The sequence below is a fragment of the Nothoprocta perdicaria genome, unplaced genomic scaffold (assembly GCF_003342845.1).
Source record: "Nothoprocta perdicaria isolate Ctin4 unplaced genomic scaffold, notPer1 scaffold_399, whole genome shotgun sequence".
Classification (NCBI taxonomy): Eukaryota; Metazoa; Chordata; class Aves; order Tinamiformes; family Tinamidae; genus Nothoprocta; species Nothoprocta perdicaria.
In genome coordinates, this window is record NW_020455642.1 from 361866 (window position 1) to 386376 (window position 24511).

General features: G+C 51.4%; 1 protein-coding gene across 1 annotated transcript in view; it reads left to right on the top strand.

The window, feature by feature from the left end:
* Positions 1–24201, top strand: part of MYO9A (myosin IXA) — a 120075-nt gene extending 95874 nt beyond the window's left edge. The window contains exons 24-44 of the mRNA XM_026045105.1: positions 27–77; positions 924–2621; positions 3137–3218; positions 3855–4067; positions 7426–7538; positions 7972–8129; positions 9357–9580; positions 9844–9960; positions 10453–10641; positions 12133–12180; positions 12803–12914; positions 13827–13888; positions 16450–16642; positions 17182–17310; positions 17911–18016; positions 18163–18294; positions 19079–19202; positions 20351–20404; positions 22364–22566; positions 22718–22860; positions 23074–24201. Of these exons, the coding sequence (XP_025900890.1) occupies positions 27–77; positions 924–2621; positions 3137–3218; positions 3855–4067; positions 7426–7538; positions 7972–8129; positions 9357–9580; positions 9844–9960; positions 10453–10641; positions 12133–12180; positions 12803–12914; positions 13827–13888; positions 16450–16642; positions 17182–17310; positions 17911–18016; positions 18163–18294; positions 19079–19202; positions 20351–20404; positions 22364–22566; positions 22718–22860; positions 23074–23498 (4576 nt within the window). The 3' untranslated portion in view covers positions 23499–24201. The remainder of the gene's footprint in view (positions 1–26; positions 78–923; positions 2622–3136; positions 3219–3854; positions 4068–7425; positions 7539–7971; positions 8130–9356; positions 9581–9843; positions 9961–10452; positions 10642–12132; positions 12181–12802; positions 12915–13826; positions 13889–16449; positions 16643–17181; positions 17311–17910; positions 18017–18162; positions 18295–19078; positions 19203–20350; positions 20405–22363; positions 22567–22717; positions 22861–23073) is intronic.
* Positions 24202–24511: the final 310 nt, after the last annotated feature.

Below are 24511 nucleotides of genomic sequence, written 5' to 3' on the forward strand. Positions count from 1 at the left end.
CACCGCGCCCGGCACGGCCACCGCAGCAGCCTCGTCGGCCTGCAGGCGGCCTGCAGGGGCTACCTGGCGCGGCAAAGGTAACGTGTGGCGCGCGGCGAGCGGGGTTTAGTGGCGTGAATTCCAGGCCCCCTCAGGGCCCTTCTTGGGATTCCCGAGGCCGTCGCGACCTGCCCCGATCCTCCGCTGGGCGGCGCTCCCTAAGCCAGTTCAGCACGTGCTGCTCTTAGACTAAGCGGAGCCTATTTCAGGTTAGGGCACGTAGGCAGGGGAGAGCTGAGGATATAAATACTCAGGAGGGTTTTTTTCCCCCCCCTTGGCAGCAATGGCAGTTTAAGTAGCTTATTTTTAACTCGGATCGGCTCAGCGAGCTGGCCGACGCCAGGCGGGCGAGCAGCAGCGAGAGCGGCCCGAGCCCCGGCCGCTGCTGGGGGGACAGCGTTTGCGGGATGGCCCCGCCACGCTGGGCTCGATTCCCGTGGGGAAGGGCCCTGTTCGTCGCGGGGAAGCACGGCCTGCGTGGTGGGGAGTGATTGCCATGGGGCAAACGGCTGGGAAGCCAGGAAGAGCTTAGGATGGTGCTGGAGCACCTTCTGGTTGCACTCCTGTCAGCGCCGTGGTGAAGATCAGCCTTGGACAGCCAAGGCGTGACGAGTCCCAGCAGCATGGGAGAAGCTTTTGGGGGTGCTGGTGCGGTCCTTGACTAGGAGAGATGTCAGAAGAGAAGACTGGAAATTGGCTTTGGGTCCCTGACATGTGCACACACTATCTCACACCTGGCATCCAGCAAGAAGTGTTGCCCGAGTTACCTGTGGTGACGAGATGGTGAGACCCCAAAACCTGCGCTGATGAGGTGCCACCAGCGCAGTGCCTTGAGGCAGCGTGATAGGGTATAGTAACTTACTTATTTTATTTTTTCCCTGCAGGTACAGAGCTTTAAAAGAGCAGAGATTGAAAGAGAGACAGCTGGAGAACGGCCTGATAATTCGGGAAGAGTCCGATGGACTGGAGGCGAATGATGCTTTGGAAATTAAGGGCTCCGACCCATCTAAGTGGGAGGATGGCTCCTTTGAAGAGAGAGTGAGGGCTATAGAGGAACATAAGTCGCTGATGGAGAATAATCGGCTGAATCATGCAGACCTCTTGGATAATACTGGAAGTTTGTTACACAAAAGGCATGAGAGAGCCAGTAGCCAGGGCGGGATGGACACTGAGGAGGAAGTAGTCGTGAGGGAGAGACCCAAGTCGTTGGAGGATCTCAACCAGAAAAAAGTGGTTCGTGCCAAAAGAGAAAGCCGGAGAATGCGGGAATTGGAACAGGCAAAATTTAGCTTGGAATTGCTTAAGGTCCGGTCCACAGGCGGGCTGTCGCCTTCGGAAGAGCGCCGGTGGTCCTCAGAGCTTGTAGCTGAAGCACTTCATTCCCCTCAGGGAACCCCGGAGAGTGAAAGCTCTCAAGGGAGCTTAGAGATGTTAAGCTGTGAAGATACCCCAAGTAAACTTGTTTCCTTAGTTTTAGATGGGCCAGACGTGGCATCATTTCCCACGGGCACCCAGGACTCTCTACCTAGCACTCCCCAGCCTCACTGGCAGGACAAGTCTTTCTGCACAGCAGACGTGAACAGCAATTTATCCACTTGCAAAAGGAGGCCGTCAGACTCGGAGCTACCCAACAGCCACGCTTCTAAGGAGCGCGAGGTCTCTGATCCCCAAAACGTTATCTACAAGATGCAGCCAAGAGAAACCTTCCTTTCCAGTAACCTACCAACCTTCTACATCCCACCCCAGGACAATTTGAAAGCAAAGCAGTCATTGCTGGAGAATAACCTGAGGAACAAACCAGTTGAAAGAGAAGAGAAAACGGTGACATTCCCTGAGATCTTGAAGGACTCTGAGTCTGACAAGCAAGACCGGAGCAAAAGCTTGGGCAGGGAGGTAGGGGAAAAGACTCCTACCAAGAAAGAGGAGCATGGGACAGGTATTGGGACACAGACCCATTCGCCAGATTCGGTAATCAAGAGACTGGAAAGGCTCAATGTGGAGAAGGAGGAACGACAAAAGCAGCTTCAGCTGCAGAATGAGAAGGAGATGATGGAGCAGATCCGCCAGCAGAAAGAAATTCTGGAGAGGCAGCGCAAAGCCTTTGAGCAGCTTGAGAAGCAAGGCAGGATGGAAGCTTTGCAGAGGCTCGAGGTGAGCAGAATCAAGGACCCATCTCTCAAACCACCCAAACGAGCAGAGAGCCGCCCTCAGTCTGTCCTCATCCTGCACCCCCCGAGCAGAGGGGAGCCCGGCTTCCCCGCGGGATTACCTCCATCCTCCTCGGTCGATATTAAAGGTCTCACTGTTGGGAACAGAGGCACCTCTCCGGCCCACAGCGCTTCCAAAGACAGACCTGTCAGCATGTTCATGGAGCGAAAGGAAGGTCAGTCCGGCACGGCGCTCGAGGCCACCCGTGTGGAGCGGCCCAGCTCCAAACTGCCTCCGGACTCCAGGGATTTCCCGGGCAGCCCCTTTTCCCGAACGGAGCGCCTGAGGCAGCCCCGGATGCCCAGCCAGGCCGCTGATGACATGAGGGCAAGCGCTATGTTTTTCACACCAAAAGACCCTCCCTTCGGCCTCCAGTGAGTAAAAGATGTGCTTTCTTTATAGCCATAGTCACATAAACCCATCTCTAACAATGTCTTTTCCATACAAAAATACCTCTGGAAATGAAGCCCTGTGTCAGGTTTGCTGGCCTCAGATCAATGGGGAAGAAGAAAATGTCCAGGACCTGGAAATACTCCTCCTAGTTTTCTAATGTGCTGAGTGCTAGGGAAACGAGGGGAGGTGATCATAGATACTAGCAAGTGAAGGGTGGTGATGGCAGTAGAGATGACACTATTTTCATGGGATTTCAGGGATTTCATGGGATTTTCAGGGATTTCTTTTTTCGAGTAGAAGATGAAGAGAAGATTATTGGGATCTTTGGGTGGTGAGAATAGCTATCTGAAGAGAAATTCCTCCTCTTCACATTAGAATGAGCATAGCCACAATGACCACTCGAGATGATCTTACCTTGCTGAGGAGAAAAACAACCGTTTTCTAGAGGTTGGTGCCATGCCGGGAAGGCCAATGCCTCCCTTGTGCTGTTTTCCAGGAGGGAAGCGAGCCCACAGTGCCTTCCCAAGGGAGAACTGGCCAGGAAGCCATTCAAGATACCGGGGTCTGGCCGAGGAGAGGTAAGCAGTGGCTTTCCCATTTTCTCTTTTGAATTGAAAGGGGGCAGGGGCGAAAAGATATAAAAATAATTTTAAACCCCCAACTCTAAGCCCTTATTCTGGTAGTTTGCCCTTAAATGCTTCAGAGACGAGAATTGTGAAGCACAAATGCTGCTAAGCGCAGGGTGTTTGAGCCGAGGTTGAGGCAAGGGTATAGCAACTGAAACACCTTTGCTAGAAAAAAATTGCTGCCCATGCAGGATTAATTCACAGCAGTGCAGAATTGCTCTTAGTTTAAAAAGAAAACAAAACTACACAACAACAGAAAAAGAGTGTTGCGATCCCGATGGCAAACACTGTAGACCTCACTCTTGTCTCGTTCTGATTTACCGTGTGTCCTGGTAACATCCATTATTGTCCATTTTCCTCAGTGCTGTCTTGGCTTTTGTTTTTCCCCCCCCAATCCTCCGCATCCACTAAATGTAATAGAGAGTGTCGCTGTCTGCGGGATGCAGCGTGACCCAGGGATGCCGTTATTTGTCCTCTTCTGTGATGCCAAACCCTCATAGACGTTCCTTTTATTTTAAAAACATTTTGTTTTCTTTTTTTCTTTTTTTTTTTTTTTTTTGTTATCTGTTTTATCATTTGGTCAAGCAGGTTGCCAGACCGACCCATAAAAAGAAAGCCCGCATGGCGCGGACGCGCTCCGATTTCTTGACTAGAGGTACTTGTGCTGATGGGGAGGGGGATACGGAGGAAGATGATTACGATGCCAGTTTTGAGTTCCTTCTCTCCTCTGAGCAACCTCCTCATGCTGAGCCAGGGCCTGCAGCCAGGCTGGGGCAGGCCTGTTACAGTGACTCCGAAATGGTAATTTTCCAATGGGTCGGGGTTGGAAGAAACAAGGAAAAAGGGAGCAGGCGGCCAGGCGGGAGCCTTTCTTTGCTAACCTTAGCTGCACTCACCCCCTACACTGCTGCTTCTCCCACCTGCAAGGCCCCTGTAGCCGGGTATCCTCGGAGAACACAGCAGAAGCAAATGCCAAACGTGAGGAGAAGTCGCTCGTATTTCTCCGGGCTGAGGGGATGCGATTTGGGAACAGCTTCCAGGGCCTGTGAAGCTCTTCTGCAGCATGCATTGCATTGCATTGCACAGCTGCTTATATGTTTTAGTATTCTTTTAAACCACACTCACATCAGTAGCAAATTCCCACTAGTATCTTCTAGCAGGAGGCTCTGTGCTAATAGGAAAGAGCGAACGTTAGAGACCAAAAAGCCACCAAGAAAATGAGATGAATCTCTGCCCCCCAGCTAGCTTTTGATTCAGTGTCCTCTGCAGCAGTATCTGATGGCTTATTCAGGTTTTTGGAGTGGTGCTGGTAAATGATAACTTGTAGAACACAAAAGCAGGTAAATTGGGCAATAAAATGCAGAGGTAGTTTTTCCCTGCTTTGGGCAAGAAGTAAGCTCAGGCACAGGCGTGCCCGCAGGAGCAGAGCCTCGCGCTCTGCACCGTCGCCCTGCACTTGAGCCACGTCTCTGAGGGCGCCAGGAAGAACACAAATTAGGCTGTGCCCACAGCAGCAGAACTCAAAGCCCTACATGAAAATGGAAAAGCAAATTCTGGGCAAGGCGGGAGCGGGGAGCCCAGTCGGCAGCGGTAGCTCTGTGAGCGCCGGGGCGCTTGCCAGGGGGCTCTCCCCTCCGCAGCCAGCCGTTCCGACGGAACGCTGATGCCGACGTTCCCTCCGGAAAATGGATGCAGCCGGGCTCGCGGGGAGTGCAGGGCCCTGCTGTGTTCCTGGAGACTTACCCTCTTGCAAAGCAGTAGCTCTAGCTGCAGAGGTCTTTCCCCTCCGTGCTGGCCCTCTCCGGGGCTGGGCGCGCTCAGCCGAGACCTTCCCTCCCCACGCTCCGCCGGGATTAACAGCTCTCACCGCGTGCACATCCCAGTCGCAGGTGCCGGCCGTGTCTGCCCTCTCCTGCTGTCTCCCTGTCTGCATCGCTCACTGTGACCGGGGTCGCCCTGCAGCCCTGCCCCGCGCCGCGGCCGTGTTGTCTGTCCGTGTGTCTGCAGCACCGTGTACAGTGTTTCCATCCGTATTCCCTGCATAGCACCCTGGGGCCAGCAGAGGCTGGCGAGGGTCCTCCGTGCGAGGACCAGCACGTCCCTAAGGCAGAGCGGCTCCAGCAGTGAAAACGCAGCAGCTGCTCCATCGCCAGGGGTAGCAGAGCCTGGTGGGATGTTGCGGATCGGGAAGCAGCCGAGATAGCGGAATGGAGCAGCCCTGCTGTGTGTTGGGCCAGCCGGAGCGGGTGAACTTGTGCTACTAATGCCCGTGGCATGACTGGTGAGGCAGCCTCCACGTGCTGTCATTTTAGTGAGCAGCTGCTTCATCTTGCTCCTGCCCCGGCTTCTCCTTCCCCAAAGGCCTCTTGCCAGGTGGCTCGGTGGCCGCAGGCTGCTGGACACATGATAGAGAGACCACGGGTCACCACGGGTGAAGTTAAGCATGAAGTTAAGACTTGCCAGCTCTACTGGCATGAGCTCACCTGTCTTGCCCAGGGGTCTCTTGAGCCTCGAGCTTGTGGCTTTGTATCCCCAGGGTAAGTAGAGGTCCACCAGAGCACGATGGTCCAAGAGCAGCAAGGGCTGGGGAGCATTTTTGGCCAGAACCCAAATCCAGGGTGTTTGCGGTCAGAGAAGTCCCTCCCAGGCTATGTTCAGCACGCGTTAATGCTGCTTCCACTTTTCACCCAAGTGTGGAGAGATAAATAGGTGACTTTGGTTCAGGAGACCACAGCTATGGTGTCTTCTGAAGCATTTAGATCTCCTTCGGCAGAGGAGCCCTTGGAGAGGGCGACGCGGGTAGCGACGCTGTCCGTGTATTTTGCTCCCGAGCTGTGAATTCCCAAGTGCCAGTCTGAGCGTCCCTGCAACTTGTCACCAGCCGATGCCAAGCGTGCCTGAAGAGCCAGCTGTGCAGAAGAGCTGCAGCCCTAAGCGCCTCTTCAGGGCGAGTTTTGCACCTCAGGAAGCCCTTGGAGGCTTCACTTCTTCATCTCCAAACCTAGAGAGGCCCCTCTGATAGCGGAGGGAGTGTTGGGCTGCAGTGGCTCGAAAGGAGGGCCGAGCAGAGACACTCGCAGGAGTGATGATAAGAGAGTTCCAGGATCTTATGGTGGAGGCTGAACCCTTTGATTAAGCCGACTCAAAGCAAGTTTCACCCCCCTACAAATAGCAGAGAGAGGCTAAATTTAAGAAGTCATCTTAATGATGAGGCCATATGCCTCTTCCTGGTTCTCTCTGCTGTATTTTTGCTTTCTGAAAGATCTTTTCCTTAGCAGAACTAGTTTTTTCTTTCTCTATCAAGAGCTACGTTCCCATGTCTCACAGTCGAGAAGAGGCCCCTCTGGGAAGAAGAGCCACCTTGCTAATCAAGGTCCATTACACCACTTTGTTGCGTGTGTCTCTAGTTGCCTGCATTTTTATTATTATTTATATTATTATTATTTATTATTTATTATTTATTTTTTATTTTTTATTTTTTATTTAAAGAAAGTAGTAATTTTTCTCCCCTTTGTCCATATACAATCCATGCATTACCGTTCCCTAACTGCAGTAACTACAGGGACAGCAAATCCATCCCTGTTTCTTTTGCCTTATGTGCTGCCATCTCCTGGCTGCTTGAGAAGTTATTGCATGAGTGGAAAACGTTTTAAAAAAAAAATAAAGGCGAGCATGAGCAGTATATGGTAAACACAATGACCCTGCAAGCCGTATTTTGTAGAATTTTGACTTCTTTTTAATGCAAAGTCCACCAAAAGAGCTCAAGCAGAGGCAGATTTGTCAAGGATGTGCTGGTATGGTTGAGGGTATCTCACACTGAGAGCTGGAAATGCCCCAGGTGGCTTTATCATGGGTAACATCACTCTTCTAAGAAGGAGAGTAGGGCTGCTGCGAACTCGTGGCCTGGGGCATGTGAATTTTGATCTTCTGTTGCCAAAGGAGTAAGAAGGTTGGACCTTGAGGTGGAAGATGGAAGTTCAATAAGGTGGGTGCTTGGAAAAGCTGCACAGGACCTTAGGTTTTCATTGGTAGGCAGGTTGAATCTGGACGTGCTCTTCAGTCCTGACACATGGCATGTGAGTTTTTTGCTGAGAATGTTATCCAATATGCCAAGAACTGTCCCGTTTTTATAACGGTGTCACCCTTGGAATTGTTGCAGACCGTACAGCGATTTGCATCTGCTGAAGGCCAGACAAAGCTTCATAAAACCATGTCTCAGGGGGAGATTGGGAAGTTGGCAGCTGCACAGAAGAACCTGGCTCCAGATGGGAGGTAAGGAGTAGGGATTGGAACTGGTGAACATGGAGACAAGTCCATCCCATGTTGCTTCAGATCATGTGGGCATTGATGGAGCTGCTCCAATCCCCATTTCAGTCCACCTTCAGAAGCTGCTTTGCCAGCTCAACCAGCCAGCAGCAGCAGGGAAACAATCAGTGACACGTTTCAAACATGATTGCCAACATGCCCAATTAGAAGAAGTGTCCTGTTCATACTGCAATAAAGCTTTGAGGCAGTGGGACGTATGTCCCATCCCAAATCACTTTATTAAGTGTAATTTGCAACTTCTTGTATTTTTATGAGAATAAGCATCCTGCTTTCCTTGTTAGCACTGGTGTGAATTTAACGACCAGAAGGTCAGGGAGATTTTGCATAGAAGACCATTTTCCTTATTAAGGCAATTTCTCTTTTCATGGGTTATTTCCAGGCCTCAGCGAGCCAAGATGCGATTCTGGGTAAAGGGGAAGCAGGGGGAAAAGAAGACGCCGCGGGAGAAGCTTGCTACCCAGTCTGAGCTGCTGGAGCTCTATGCAGAGCAAGAAGCACCGAGCAGAGAGGTGGTTCCTGGCCTGCAACTCGGGGAAGGTGAGTGTAGGTCGAGCACTGGACAGGCTCGTGTGCTGTTTGCAGGACATGGACGTGGACATGGAAGGTGCAGAAAAGTTGCATTAGCTGCTTTAAAGCCAGCTGTACCTTACTTTTAACATTGGGCTTTTAAACCCAATATGTAATGACTCAGGTCAACATCAGAATTTAAGAAAATGAGGTTATCTGTAAGGTCTCGGTATATCTAAACTACAGCATCGCATGCATGGAACTCATGTATGAAAATGAGTTAGAAAACGCTGCTGAGGGTAGAGTTTGCACAAATCAAAAGGATGTGCTGGTTGGACTTTTCTGGACCAGGCGTAGTGCTGGTCAATGCATTTTCCAGTGCTTTGCCTGGTGGACTGGAGAGCGTTCTCCTTGGGTTCACAGATGACTCCAACCTCAAGGTTAGAGTTAGGAGGTTAGTAAAAGTGGTCTTAATAAAGCTAAAAAAAATCTTAAATTATGCAATTAAGTGCAATATTATTGAAAACAACAACAAAAATCCAAATTATTTTACAGTTTTACAAATGGAAATTACCACTTTAGGATACGGGCCAGATTCTTTCCCTCCCAGCGAGGAGGTGCTGTGTGCTGACTATAAGTGTGGTTTCTGACTATAAGTGTGTTTGGAATTCTGTTTTCCAGGAGTGATATGATCCCCATATCGCTAATCCCCACTGCAGCCATCTGACCATCAACAGGTGTTTGCCCTCTCAACAGAGGGAAAAAACAATGGAGAAAATAAAATTTCATTTCACTGTTTATAAAAATATAGCCCTTTTCCCTTCCACAGGCTTATTTTGAAGCCTGTCTCCTTATTTTAGTGACAGAGCTGTTTTTCATACACGTTACCTTGCCGTGTTACTGTGATTACAACTCTGAGAAATTAAACTTGATTCTTCACTCATTGACCCTTGATCAAGAAGCAGATTTTGACTGCTACCAAAGAAAGGATTCTGCTTTTCTTTTAGACTTCAGGTGGTTGAGAAAACACGTTTTCTTCCCTTCCAGCTTGATGGAGCTGTCTCCACTGCTGATGGAGCTGTCTCCACTCTCGGTGTCTCCACTTAATGCTGGAGACACCGAGAAATAAAACACACGATAGAGCTTCAGTGAAGTTGGGTGCAAACACACGTTGCTATGGCATATCTGGATGGCCAGAGGAAAAGATCACTAACCTGTGCTTGGTTACCTTTTCCCTTTCTTATTTATCAACTGCAGAGTTGGGTCCTCACCACCTGACACCGCCACGGAGTCCGGAGCTGTCGGGACTTTATCGGAAGGAGTTTAAGGAGAACAAAGAGCCGTCTCCCAAAGTGAAGCGCAAGCGCAGTGTCAAGATCAGCAACGTGGCTCTGGAGCCCGTGCAGTGGCAGAACGACTCGCTGCAGATCATCACCAGCGCCAGCGACTTGAAAAGCATGGACGAGTTCCTCCTGAAAAAGGTAGGGTCTGTCAATGCAGACCAAGCAGCTCTGCCTCTCCCGTTGCTCTGAGATGCACGTGATCGCACACGAGCAACCCAGGAGGTTAGGAGAGGGAAGCCCCAGGGCAGTTCTCACATTTCTAAGTTTACAAACAGTAGCAACCACCTTGTAATAGCACAGTGGAGACTATCCTCCTCAAGTTCACCCATGATGTTGAGCTTACAGAGTGTGTTGTTTCAACCCAAGTCATAATTAGTGCATAAAACACTTTGCTTTCCCAGATGAATGAACTGGATAATGAGGACAGCAAGAAGGACACTTTGGTGGACGTCGTGTTCAAAAAGGCACTGAAGGAATTCCGGCAAAACATCTTCAGCTTCTACTCCTCGGCGCTGGCGGTAGGTAACAGCACATCAAGCAGGAGCCTTGCTGTTCGGGAGAAATGAGGTGCTCGGAGTGCCACAAAGGTGCCAGCCTTTCATTCCGGTTCTGCTTAGCCGAAATGAAAGGTGTTTCTGTGTGTTCAGTCTCATAACATTTTAAAAATACTCAGCAGTATACATTGATTGGAGGTAGCTTATTCTACTGACAGCTTGCCCCCAGTGAAATGGGAGATGACAGTAAGTCTGAAAACTCCTATTTGCCCTGCAAAGTGCCTGGAAGCTTTTGTGCTGTATTTGGGGGTAGGGGATGTCCAAGACGTGTGGAGCTCTGCTCTTCTGAATCTTCCCAGCAATCACTGAGATGATTCATTTTTCCTTCTTTTAATTGTATATGTATTTTTCCAAAGCAATTGGATGCCAGTTGTGCTAAAGCAGTTGTTCAGAGCAGAAAAGGTAGTCTGGTGTGTGTAAAAAATCCCTTTTCTTTTTGTTTCTCTTTATTTGAAGATGGATGATGGGAAGAGCATCCGGTATAAGGACCTGTATGCCTTGTTCGAGCAGATTTTGGAGAAGACCATGCGGCTTGAACAGAGAGACTGGAGTGAGTCTCCAGTTAAAGTCTGGGTCAATACCTTCAAAGTCTTTCTGGATGAATATATGATAGAGTACAAGCCCCTGGACTACACTGCTGTGAAGGTAGTTATCACTTGTTTCTTAGCCCACTGAAGAGTTGTAAACTATCTTTCCATAGGGTGGTGCTCTGCAGATACCTGGAAACCTTAGAGACTGTTGTCTTCTCTCTGCTTAGCCCCTGACCGCCAAAAAGAGGTTACATCATCTCACTTAGCAGGGCCACTGTTGCTTCATCCTGGCAACTCTCCTTGCCTTCATTCAGCAAGGAGGTCACTGGTGGGAGATGGCCCTGGGCTGCCTCACCCAGAACTTCGGCAGGATTCCCTGCGGATCCCCTTGTTGGGCCTGCGTTGGCAGTGACGTGGTGGAGAGGAGAGTCACCTTAGTGACTCTGGCGTGGGAACCCTTAGGAGCAGGTGGGGAGACTTCAGGGATGAGGTTCAAGTGAGGCTTCCAAGTGCTTGGGTGGTTCTGCGCCCTGAGCATGTCTGCGGGGACACAGCTTGTGGCTTTCAGAGCTTCTGGAGAAGGAAAGAGCTGAGCACTGAGCTGCAGAGAGGGAGTCACCCACGCTCAACCACTGCCAGCAGGTGGAGAGGGTTCCAGGGCAGAACTGCTACCCTGACTGGTTGGAAAGGCCCTTCCTGGTGATCATTTATTTTTGCTGATCCTGAGGTATGAGGAAAAGCAGGTACAGATTCTGCAGTTATTTCGGGCTCTGCGAGCATGTTCAGGTGCCCACTCAGGTCAGTGCTCTTGCCTTTATGTGTGAGAGAGATTTGTTTCCTAATCTCTTCACCCTTCCTTGAGTAGGAGCGTCCTTCAGCACCATGTTGCACGAGAGGGAGACAGAACTGGGATCTAGGTGGTCCATAAAGCACTGAGATCTTGCAGGCTGCCTCTGCTGTCTTTCACAAACACAAGCTCCTCACTCTTCTCTCCCTATTTCCTGCAAGAGCAACCACTGGATCTTAGGCTGGCCTTGGAAGCTGGTGTTTATTGTACCACGGGGCACAGCAAACACCATCTCGTCTGGTTCTCTGGACAGTCCTTCTTGGAATGAGCTGAGTGGCAACTGCAGGGCTGTGCCAGGTACTCTGGCATCTTGCCTGAGATGGGAGAGCTTGAGGCTGCTGATGCTGGGCTTGGAGCCAGGCTAACAGCTAATGCCCACTCTGAGATGACATCTCTGAAAGTTACCCAAGGGATTTCTTAAAATGAGGTATTTGGCAGGCGTAGAAGCCAAGCTCATGCTATTTTAGCCCTGGTACCTCAAGAGATGCACATATCCTTGAATAAAGCTCGAGACAGGTTTGAGATGAAGCGACCACGTGTGGCAGGTAGGACCCTATGCTGAAGTCGCAGGGCTTGCTAAGATCAGGGCCAGCTCCCCTAGGGGAGGAGCCTGGTCTCCACCGGTCCCTCCTCATCCTCAGTGCTCCCTGGAGTGACTCTCCTGGTGCTGGTGGGGATGGAAGGAGACAGAAGAGGTTAGATGGGAGTCCTCTGTGGGCCTTGTGCATAAATTCACTTTATATCTCTTTTTAATACTAGGTGCCAAAAACGGAGAGAAAAAAGAGAAGAAAAAAAGAGGCAGATGTGGTGAGTTGAGCATGTCAGACCTGTCCATTTAAAGAAATAATGTCCTCATGGCCACAATTACACCCAGTGAGAGACCTGCTAGTAAGCTGCCCCATGGTGAGATGTGGGCATCGCAGGCTGAATGTGCAGCTGCAAAAGGATGTGCTGCCACCGTGGGCAGGATGGTTTGATTTGACTGTGAGCAGCAGCATGCAAAATGACAGGCTCTGGGTCAACATTCGCCTGCAGGACAAAAACCAGTGTAGGTCGTTCTCTAAAAATGTGTTCCACAGGCCTTCATGGCTTTGAATGTGATGGTCTGGCTGCATCTCTGCTTGCAGCGGTCTTTAAAATGAGTTTAAAGGCGCTGGGAGGATAAATGAGGGAAAGGAGCACTTTGTTTCCTATTCTTCTGCTCTAAGTCTCCACTCCTGGTCATTGTCCTTGAGGAAAAACTGGACTAAACCTACCTCTGAGCTGGTAATCAGTCTGAAAAGGAATGCAAATAGCAACCTTGTTCTTAAAAGGAGGGTGTCAAAAAGACATCAACCTTTATAGAGTGTTCATCAGCCTGCCTTGCAGCAGGCTATGTGTCCAGCTCCTTTTACTCACCACTGACACCCACCCTTGCATTTTGTCCTAGGTGGAAGAGCACAACGGGCACATTTTCAAGGCCACGCAGTACAGCATCCCCACCTACTGTGAATATTGCTCCTCCTTGATCTGGATCATGGACAGGGCTTCTGTTTGTAAATGTAAGCATGGGCTGTTTGGCTTTCCACATACTTGTTTTCTCCAGCGAGAACTTTTAGACTCTGAAAGATGTTCGCTGCCGTTTCCTGCAATGGCTCAGTCACAAATACCTTGTCTTTTCACAAGGAGATCATTTTAGGGCCATCTTAAGGGTTTCTGAAGTCAACTACTAAGCTCATCATGCAGCAGCCCTGATGGCAGTTTTACTTTTGTGCTTGGGAGCTTTTCCTTACAAATCTTGTCCCTTGCCTGGACCACCTGTCAAGTGGCCTTTAAGTCACACTTGAAGTTGGATGGTGAGGGGAGCTGGTGGGACAGGAGTGACAAATGTTTCCTCCAGCTCCAGGCGGCAGAGTTCTTCTCACAGTGGGTCCTGTGACAGTGTCCCTTTGGTTTAGACCACTTGATTTCAAAACATCCAGACATTTGAGATCATGGGAATGGAACAGGGACAAGAAGACGTTGGTTTTTTTTCTTTTTTCCCCAGTTTTTGCAATATTTCCTTGAGGAGATTGGAAATACTGAACGTCTGGTATTTTAGGCTGATATCCAACACAGGAAGTGTTAAAGTGAGGTGCTATTTCCAACATCTTTGAGAGTATCCATGGCTGATAGCTCCAAGTGAATCACAGATTATTTTCCGAGTTGATGTGTCAGATCTTTCTTTTTTTTTTTTTTTTGAATTTTACAAAGATATAAATATGATGCCTTTAAAATTAAAAGGTTAATTTTTCTGTTGTTGTTTGAGCAGATGCAATACAGACTTGCCCTCGACAAATGCAAATTCTCTGTGCTTTTGACCTGCTCATCCTGAGAGGAGCTAATTTACACTTGTGCAGAGAGCTGGAATTAATTCACATTTGTACCTGAAGTTTCACATTGCTAAATACTGTTTTTTCCCCCCGTTGTTACAGTGTGTAAATATGCTTGTCACAAGAAGTGCTGTCTTAAAACCACGACCAAGTGCTCCAAAAAGGTAAGTTCCATGTCATTCCTTTTCTTGCTGTTTAGACCACAATCCTTCTCTCATTATATGTAATATAATGATAATGTATGTATTATATGTAATATGTAAAAGTGTGTAAAGTGTCCTTGCTGTGTAAAGGAAATATTTACATGCACACAAATCCATACAATTCTGGCAATAACCCTTCAGGTTGGAGTAGAGACCTTCAAGAAGTCTCTTCCAAACAATATTCTTCAATTATATGGATTTTGGTAGTAATACAGAGACTCATATCACTCGGTACCTCTTGCACCACTGTTCCCTGCTTTATAGCTGCATTAAACAGAGCTATAAACGCACTCATAGTTTCCAAAGACTTCAAAGGTGTCAGAAGATAACAGATGTGATCGAAGCCTGTGCTGTGTGCAGAGCTTGCAGGGCCCGGCGCGTGGCACGTCCTGCCCTTCCTTGGTTTGTAGTACTGCAGCTTTTGGGGCTACTCTGGGATTGGGGCATTTTTTAATGCCTATTTTTGGGCACGAAGGGATCCATGCTTTTCCACGGCATTGTTGCAACTGGTTGCGGCGTCCTCAGCCTTAGGGTTTTGCAAGCCCCGGAGCCTCTTGTTGCCACCTCCGCGTGCAAAAATAACATCTCCTCTTAACCCTGCTGGTCCCCGAGGGCCCCAAACGGAGGCGGCGGGGCGGGTGGCAGCACAGCGAGCGTGGGCAGAGGGTGGGCGCTCACCAGTGCTCCTTAGAGGGAATTAAGTGGTATTTGCCAGCTTTAAGTGTACGAACGCAAGCAAGTGCATGCAGCAGGTCATCTAGATAACAATGAATCATCAAGGCTTTTTTTTTTTCCCCCAGTTACTTATTTTGTGCTGCTTTTACCCAAAAAAAAGGCATAATAATATGCACAAAGCTTTATCAGCTCCCTAGGAGGTTTCTGGGACGTGCAACTCCCAAAAAGCCGTATGATTAGATGCTTTTCCTGAGAAATAATCTGATCTGCCTTTTGGATATTTCAATATGCTTGCTCGGAGGTTGTATTTTTGCTGCACTTTTCCCCTTCCTGACAACCATTCTATTGCATCCGTGCTGAACAGTTCAGAATGGCATCTCTGAAGCTTTGCTCTACAAATATAAAAAGTCTCAAGAACTACCTGAGCTTTTTGCAAGAAATTTTGGACATTTTGCGTCTGGGATTTGAGGCTTGAACCCCTTTTCCTCCTGTTCCCGGAGAAGAGTTCTTAGGGCTTTGTTGCTCAGGAAAACAAGAAGTTTGTCCTAAGGCCCTCGGGTCTGTGTTGGCCACCGTTCAATGACCCAGCCGTATAACAAACAGGAAGGGAATTCAGGCCAGGGAAAATTTTGCTGGAATTAAATGAGGATTCATTTATTAAATGTCAAGAAAGAGTAACTTCTGTATATCCTTGTTGATCTTTTGGTCCTTTTTCTTTGGTTACCCTTCGTGAGAAATGAAATCCTAACCCAAAATACAGCTCTAAAGAGTTGCTTGGAGGTGCTCGGAGTTTTCGTATTCCTTGGAGTTTTCCAACTCGAAAGGAAGTCATTTTGCTGTAAGCAAGGAAATGAATTTATGGTTTCTCCACATGGGCTTTTCACACAGGTGGTTTGAGGGCCTTCCATAGGAAGGCTTTGGCTTCCTCTGCACTTGATGGATTAACCTTTTTGAGGGTTGATCTTAGAAGATGGAGTGCACAGGCTGCGTCTTACGCCTTAAGAAGGGCTTTATTTTCAGGCAGCAGTCAATTTTGTATCTACTTCTTGACCTTGTCCATGAGCAGATCTGTTTCTTCAGGTTTGTGGTGGACTTGAGAGAATGCCAAGCACCTCTTGGTGGCTGCGGAATTGCCTTTGCCCTTGTGTCCTGGAGTCCCTTGATGCCAGTCCTTTTGGCCCTTTGAGTGAAACAAGGCACAGTTTTAGTGGCATTGCCTTTGATTGTAGTTTTTGCAGCCAAATAGATCCTGCGCCAAGAGGTTAAGTGATGGTAGAACAGCAGATTGTGAATTTGAACTAGAAGCTGAAACCAGATGTTCCCAAGACTCTTTCGCTGTCTGTTTTTAGCATAGAGCACTAAACAGAATGGCACTCTTCCCAGATCTCTCATGTCGATACAGTTTTCCATGGAGAAAGGATGTCCTTGAAAGTGAAAACAAGATGGAAGAGCGCTCATAAGGCGAGCATTGAGCTGTCACCTGTTCCACCACCTTCTTGCTCATTGCTGGAAGGCTTGTCGTGGCTTCCACCCCTTCACACGTGCCTGGAGACTGGTTTAAAGAGCTGCTCTTCTGGCGCAGCTCAACAGCAAGCCTGGCCTGTGGGTTGCTCTTGGACCTGGTGACAGCCCTGCAAAACGTCAGGCTGAGGTTAAACCTCTTGGGTTGACTTGGCCTTTGTTGCATGCAGTTTTATTGGCTTGACTTGCAGGTAACCCAGGCCAGCTTAGACACGTTGTGGTTTGAACAGCAGCCTGCCCCGAGCGCGATGCCGTGTCGGGCAGACGGTGCTCTTGGGGCTTTTTAAGGTGATTTCAGGGCACCTTTCCCGTTGTTTCCCTGCTAGTACGATCCGGAGCTCTCGTCGCGGCAGTTTGGCGTGGAGCTCTCGCGGCTGACCAGCGAGGAGCGCGCGGTGCCCGCGCTGGTGGAGAAGCTCATCAACTACATCGAAATGCACGGGCTCTACACCGAGGGCATCTACCGAAAGTCGGGCTCCACCAACAAGATCAAGGAGCTGCGGCAAGGGCTCGATACAGGTGAAAAAAGGGGGGAAAAAAAACCAAACAGGGACAAAATCTCCACAGCAGCAAGGTTTGATGTAAGGAGCTCAGACGAGTTCAATGGGGCCAAAGAGCTCTGCTCCCGTCCCTGAAAACACGTTGTGGAATTACAACCCATCCTTTCCCACCTCTGGCCAAATGCCAACTCTCTCTCCCGCAATAGGACCCATCTTTGTGTGATCTATTCATTCTTTTTGGGTGCAGGTGCATGAAAAAAAAAAAAGATCCTTCTCATCGAGTTAAGTCCTCCTCAGGAATCTTGTTTCCTCCCTAAAACCACTTGCCCTGAGAAAGGTATTTGTAGAGTGTGGGATTTTAATGTGTGAAGCTGAAATCAGGTGCCAGGTTTCTTGCAGCTGAATGCAGTGTGGTTTGGGGCATCCCTGTAAAGTTTTCTGTCTTGGAGGAGTAGTTTGCGCATGCACTGCCTTCCTCTGAGGCCCTGTGTTGACGGCTTGCTTTGGGGTGTTTTTGCTTGCTCTCTCCTCGCCCCGCTGCCACGTCCTGCGGCGCAGACATCGACAACGTCAACTTAGACGACTACAACATCCACGTCATTGCCAGCGTGTTCAAGCAGTGGCTCAGAGATCTACCCAACCCGCTCATGACCTTCGAATTGTACGAGGAGTTCCTGCGAGCTATGGGTAAGGCCTCCCCTTGGGCGCTGACGGCCAGGGCAGAGGGAAGCTCTAGGAGGCTGACTCCTTCCTTACGCTGCAGTCTGCTCCGCTGCTCTTGTCCCCTCTCATTTGCCCCGTTGCTGGGAGAAACACAGAATTTTTGGCCACTGTTGTTATGCAAAGCAACCTATAGACCATGCAGAGCCTTGTGTGTTTGACAGAGTGCATTTTCATCGCAGCTCAGCAGAGGCTTCAAGCCTGACAAGCAGCCAAATCATCTCTCCTCTGAGCAGTAGTATTAAGAACTTAACCCTTCCTTTAAATACCATGAGCAGGTATAAATGGGAACTTTTAATTGTGTCCGTGATGATATTTTTCAGCTGCCAGCTGTAGCAGAAGAGCCTTTAATTAAAAAAAAAAAACAGTTTAGTAGTGTCTTTGAGTATGTGAAGTGAGAGGAGGGTGATTGGAGAGGTGTGTGAGCAAGGAGAGCTGTTACCTTAGGCCGTGGGTGCTGGTTAGGTGCCAAGCTGGGCTTTGCTGGTTGTGGAGAGCTGCCTCCGCAAAGCTGGGATGGCCGAGGAGGCTCCGTCCAAGCCCTGACAGCGACGGTGTCCCCCGCAGGCCTGCAGGACAGGAAGGAGACGGTCCGGGGAGTGTATTCGGTCATCGACCAGCTGTCCCGCACCCACCTCAGCACCCTGGAGCGCCTCATCTTCCACCTCGTGAGGTTCGTCCGGCCAGCGCCAGCCTTCCTGGCAGCGCCAGCCCCTTCCTCGTGCTTGCCACAGCTTCTCCCCTCACAGAGGGACATGAATTGGAATTGCCGCCTTTGTTAATCTACTTTTTCTTTCCCTTTTTTTTCCTTCTTTTTAGGATTGCCCTCCAGGAAGAGACCAATCGAATGTCAGCTAATGCCTTGGCGATTGTGTTTGCTCCCTGTATCCTGCGCTGTCCTGATACGACGGACCCACTGCAGAGTGTTCAGGACATCAGCAAAACGACCACGTAAGAACACGGGAAATAATCCACGTCCTGGAATACTCTAGCCCTTGCTTTCTCAAAATGATGCTGAGGATTAGTATGGTCACATGGCTGCAGCGTAGGGAGCATTAACATCCTCTAGCATGGAAAACTTAAAAGCACTGTCCTGTTTTGCATGTTAAGTGGGTCTTAATGAACCATTTCATATTCCCTCTATGCTTGAGAGGTTGTTGGACAAGCCATGCTAAGTGACTGAGAATGCACAAGAGCGCATCAGCTCGTGCTCCAGAGCTTGACTATAAGGTCTCTGCAGCCACTACGTCCAACAGATCTTAGCTGGAGGCTGTGGAGCTTGTGCTGACGGAGTTTTCTAATTAGCCACGTTTATGGAAAATGGATCTTGGTTGTTACCTAATTTGGGCTTTTGAGGAGTTGATGCTCTGGATTGGCAGTTAGCACATTAATATTGCTCATTTACGTTTCTTTAAGGTATTTGACGTAATCCCAAACATTTTACGAAGAAAGGAAAGCGCTCAGCGCAGATTCAGTGTAGCACTGAATTTGATTTTAAAAGTGCCTAACTGGGGCATCTGAGATGGATTGTGGTGGGAAATCATCCAGGGAAGGATGCTCTCGTAAGGTTTTGTAGGAGGTTGCATTGCCTCCGAAGAAATGTGTTAAAATAAAGCTGTTGAAGACCCAAAAGGGCTTGGAGATCCCTGCAACAAGAGCCGTACTCATACTGTAAATCTGTACATACATTACAAATCCAATTTGGTCTTTTTGCCTTTTTTTTTCCACCCCTCAGTTGCGTGGAATTAATTGTCGTAGAGCAGATGAACAAGTACAAGGCTCGTCTCAAGGACATCAACAGCCTGGAGTTTGCTGAGAACAAAGCAAAGAGCCGGCTCTCTTTGATCCGCAGATCCATGGTAAGACCTGGGATGGCGCTGTGGCTGATCACATCTTCCTGCTGTTCCCAGAGGGTTTTCTACAGCCTCCTAGATCAGTGCCCTGGCCCCTTTTATGTGAGGTTTTGCAGCAAAGGGGCGTCAAGTGCTCCCGTGGTGTTTTTGTAGAATGGCTACGTGGGTTCATCGCATCTGTTGGGACTGAGGAGGACCTGTGTCTTCCTGCAGGGATGTCACACCGTTGCTGGGCTCTGAGCTGCCACCTCTGTTCTCTCCTGTCCTCTCCTTCCACTTAGAGTAACCCTGCCTTGTCTTCTCCTGCTTATTTCAGCCTCCCTAGCTCTTTGCACCTCCTAAACCACCTTATCCAGGACAGCCCAGAGCCTCATCCTCAGCCCTGTGATGGTTCCCAAGAGTTACACAAAAGCAGAGTCCTGCAAAGGAGTTGGCAGTGGTCAGGAGTCAGAGGAGGCACCCCAGAAACGTGGTCACCAGGGCTTACAAGCTCATGGTCACGCTCCGGGCTTTGGTTTGCAGACCTGAGCGCACTGGCCCTGGGTTGAAGCGCCCCTTCTCCGCCCTGCTAATGAGCAGCTCCATCCATCAGCGGGCAGCGCTGAGCCCTCGGCATGGCCCCACCAGCCACACGCAAGCGCCAGGGACACCCGGGCCCGAGCTGCCTGTGCCAGGGTCTTGCTTGGGCTCCCTCTTGGTGCAGCTTAGCTCGTGAATGTCCTCCCCAGCGCATGGGAAAATTTGGCTCCCCAACGTTGTCACTTCCCTGCAGCTCCGAACCATCCCACCGAGCCATGACGCTTCCAGGGGGGCCGGGGATGGAGGGGCCACGTTGGGGCTGCCCTGCCGCGAGCCCAGCAAGCTGCAGCACCCGCTGCGTCCGCCTGGCTGCCAAGAAGGGCCCGCAGCCTCTCCCTTCGGAAAGGCCCTGCCGCCCGCATGGCCCGTGGGACCGGGGGGCTCTGCTTTGGGGACCACAAGCAGCGCGAGCTCCGAGTTCCCGGAGTCCTTTGCCAAGCTTGGGGCTTGGCGCTGGCGCAGCAGCGCGCGGTGCCGCCGCGGAGAGCGCGGCCCCCGAGAGCGGCTCTGTGCAGGCGGCGCCGGCATGTGCACTCTAACCTTCTGCTTTCCTTTTCATGTCCTCTCTAATCCAGAAACCCGTACTAATTGCAGTTAGATTTATGAGCATAACCCGCAATTCGATCCCGGTATGTATCCGCTGCCTCGCGCTCTGTGCCAGCCGCATCCCTCCACTCATTGTGTGTGACCTCCGCTCATCCCAGCCCCGCGCCGCCGGCATTGTCCGTGACCTTGTCCCCAGGCGGCTGCCTCTCTGCCGACTGGCCAGGGCCCCTCTCTGCCAGGGAATAGGGATTTGTGCCGGATGGCCGCGCTGCAGCCCTGCATGCAGCTCCTTCTCCCGGTGGGATGTCCCAGCTTTTGCTCCGAGACCTCTCCTGGTCACAGCAGAGCCTCTTCGCTAGTCTCTAATCTTACTTGGGTTGAGTGCCGTTCCCCTTGTGTCTTTTTGCATCCCCATTCTCTCCCTCATCACCTTCATGTTTCTTTTTCTTCCCCTGTTCCATGCTTCCCTACTTTCTGCCTTCCTTGCCCTATCCCTCCCTGTTTCTCCCTGACCTCTGTCTTCTTTTACTGCTGCTGCCCAGGACATACCAAGGCAGAGCAGATGTCGAGGGCGAGGGAGAAATGTCTTTGACGCCAATGGGTGAATGGGCAGCACCAGATTTCAGCCCGTGGCACTTCTCCTGTCCTGTTTTCACTCAGTGGTGACAGGGATTGGAGGCAGATAAGATCAGAATTTGAGCTGTGCTGCTGGCACAGTCCCTGCTGCTGTTTTTCAAGCCTAACAGCTGAGGAACTTTTGGAGTGAGCCCTAGTTCTTGTCCTGGTAAAATCCGCCAGAAAGGTGCTGCTTTATTTGCCTTTCTCATTCGGGGCCACGTGAGCGCTGGGCTGATGCAGGTGAGCAGACAGCAGAGCCGTGAGCACAGGCCTCTCTGCAGAGAGCGGGAGATCTTCCACTAATAGCACCCAGGAACGGAGTGGGGTCACCTGCAGGCAGGATGACCTGGGCCGTGAGGTGCAATGCAGCAAACGCTGCCGCTCGCAGCTCCTGGGCGAGTCGGGAGCACGGAGGAGGCAGCGGGTCCCGCGGGAGGGAGCGTTGCCTCTCGGACGGGCTACATCCCGCTGACAGGCGGGAGGGATGTCCGGTTAGCCGGGCGTGGGGGAAAGTTGAGGGCTCAGAGAACTCTCCAACGCACGGAGGAGCTAGGAGCTGGAAACGAGGTCCAGGCACGCTGCATTAGGAGCAAAGCTGATGTTCTAACAAAGGTGTTGACTTTGTGATGGGAGGAAAATAATAGCGTTTCCACGTTGCTACGTTAAATCTCCCCCATTCGGTGAAAGGCACATGAAGGGACCTCCATGCTCCTGGCCTTGAGCACTGCTGCTGTGTTGTCCCTCAGCGCAGCGGCAGTCGCTAGTGCTCCTGTCAGGAGGCCGCTTGAGCCTTGGGAGCTCCTTCCAGCCTCCCTAGGAAGGGAGTCAGTTCTCCTGCATGCTCCATACCTGTCTCAGCCCGTGTTAGGTGCTGATGCTGGATGCCCTGGCCTGCTTTCTCTGCATCCCAGCAGGCTGGAGGCACAATCTGCTGGAAGTCCTGTGTTGGATTGAGCTCTTGCCTCTCTGAAGGACGCTTCAAGCTGTGTCCCTTGAGCGTTTGCTGCTGCTTCTCCCCAGCTGTCCCTTGCTGGAGAGCCTGGGCAGCTCGGCGCCCTGCATGCCCGCGTCTTGTCCGTGCTCTCCTCGTGCGGAGCCAGTGTCGCCGGGCGGGCTGGGCTTCCAAACACATCCCGTCGTGTCGTGGAGTTTTGAAGTTCCACTTGCATGTGGTTGTCTGGGTACATGGGCTTCATCTCCATCTCCCGGGCTGTCCTTGAGACTGTTTCTAGTGTGTGCCCCAACCCGGTGTGAATATTGGGGTGCCGACACACCGAGCGTGCCGAGGAACGATGGAGAGGTGGTCTTCTCCGCTCCTTGGCGAGTGGAGGACACTGGCAACGCCGTCATCACCAGAGACGGGTCGCGCAGTCCCCGACAGGCGTGCAGAATAGCAGGTCCCTGACACCGGTGTTTGTCCTCAGGGCAAAGGCCGCATACGGCGCGGCACCTACCCCAGCCCCACGTCTCCCGTCGCCGTGCGCCTGCCCTCGGTGTCCGACGTCCCCGAGGAGACCATGAGCAGCGAGGAGGCCATGGAGATGGACGTCACGGAGCAGCAGCAAGCGGCCATGCAGCAGGAGGAGAGAGTGCTCACAGAGCAGATTGAGAGCTTGCAGAAGGAGAAGTGAGTCGCAAAGGGCAGAGGGTGGAAGGAGCCAAGATAACCGCGTGAGATGGGGCCGCTCCCCTGAGCTTGAATCCAAGCAAGCTCATTTCATCCTCTTTCTGGTCCCTGCCTTGGGTCCTCTCTGATCCCCGGGGCTTTCTTTTTGCAGGGAGGAGCTGACGTTCGAGATGCTGACGCTGGAGCCGCGGGCCTCCGACGACGAAACTCTCGAGTCCGAAGCCTCTATTGGCACCGCCGACAGCTCCGAAAATCTGAACTTTGACTCTGAAGGAGGCGTCTCCGACCGCTCAGGTAAACGCGAAGCGTGGCTCCCCCGGGCGCGTTTGGGTTAGATCACTCCTCCATGAAGCTGCTGTTGCCCATTGCGATGGCAGCGGGGTTTGGCGCGACACGCTGGGCTCCCTCTGCCTCTTTTATATAATGTTTTAAAGATATTTTAGGTATTGGCTTTAACAGCCTGCGCACCGTGTGGTGCATTATGCCCAGGTAATTCTCTCCCCACAGAGAGAAGTTTGGCCCTGGGACCCCCGCGCCCCAGCAAGCCGGAGGCCGCCGGCCGCCTGCGGAGGCACCCGCGGAAGCAGCCGGAGCCCCCGGAGGCGCCCGACGGGGCCCCGGCACCCTCGGCACCGGCCTCCACCTCCTGCCTGCCCCACCTGCCCCGCAAGCGCTTCCAGATGTACTCCAAGTCCCCCTTCTACCGGGCGGCCGAGGCCAGGGCCGGCCTCGAGGGGCCCGACGAGCGGCCCCAGTTCACCACGCGGGGCACCTTCAACCCCGAGAAGGGCAAGCAGAAGCTGAAGAACGTCAGGAGCTCCCCGCAGCGGGCGCGCGAGGCGCCCGGCGCCGACGCCGAGTGCGCGGCCGCCGCGCAGCAGCAGCAGCAGCAGCAGCTGGTGCTTTTCGGCAGCAACGAGTTCATGGTGTGAGGCGCTCGGAGCCGAGGAGCAGCGCTGGCCCTAGGCGGGCTCGTAGGGTTTGGACATCGAGCCCCCTCCCCGCTGCGCCGCCGGAATTCCGGGGCAGCTCTCACCTCCGCCCGGCCGCCGCTTTGGGGGATTTTGTGGGATTTTGGGTTGTTTTTCGCTCCGTGAACTCTTGAGGAGGCCCCCAGTGGACCAAGCCCTTCTTGCCTGCCATTATATGATGCTCTCCACGGCGCAACCCCCCTTGCCCGGTAAGGAGCCCGGCGCAGAGCCCTCTCGCCACAGTGGGAAGAGCGGACAGATATTTATTCCAGGGAAAGAGGGAAGGAATTTTTTCACCGCCAGCCATCAGGGAAAGGAGGAAAAGGAAAAAGAAACCAAGGCCGCTGCTTAGCCCAAAGCCAAAGTCTGCGCCCGGGTGCCGACAGCCATAGCTGGGCGCCAGCGCCGCGGCGCGGAGGAAGCCACGGCGGAAGGGTCTCCGTTGGCAGCACGCCGCTGGCGGAGCTGGAAGGAAAGGCGTGGGAAGGCGGTAGGGAAAAGCTGCCCAAAGTCACCCTCACCGTGTTGACCTAACCAACGTCTCTCTTTTGAAGACCATCAGTATTAAAAGATTAATAATAATAATAATAATGGTAATAATTGAGGACTACTTGAAGCTATATTTGTTTATATTCTGGTTACTGAAGTTCATTGTAAATATATTTTTTTATACTTTTTTTTTTTTTTAACTCATTTTTCCACCCACCTGCCTCCCACCCCTCGTTTTTGCCAGGGCAGAAGGTCACTCGAGGGAAAAGCCACAGGGCCATTTCTCAATGGCAACGCGTCAAAAATACATATATAAACATACATTTTAAGAGAAATCTATAGAACTACGATTAACCCGGCTTAGAAGCGGTGTGAGTAATTATGAGCTAATGACTCGGTGCCTGTAATCCTTGCCCGGTGGCTTCCTCCGTCAGCACCCGTGCCGAGGCCGCCGAGCGGGTCCCGCTCCCTCGGGAGGCAGGAGA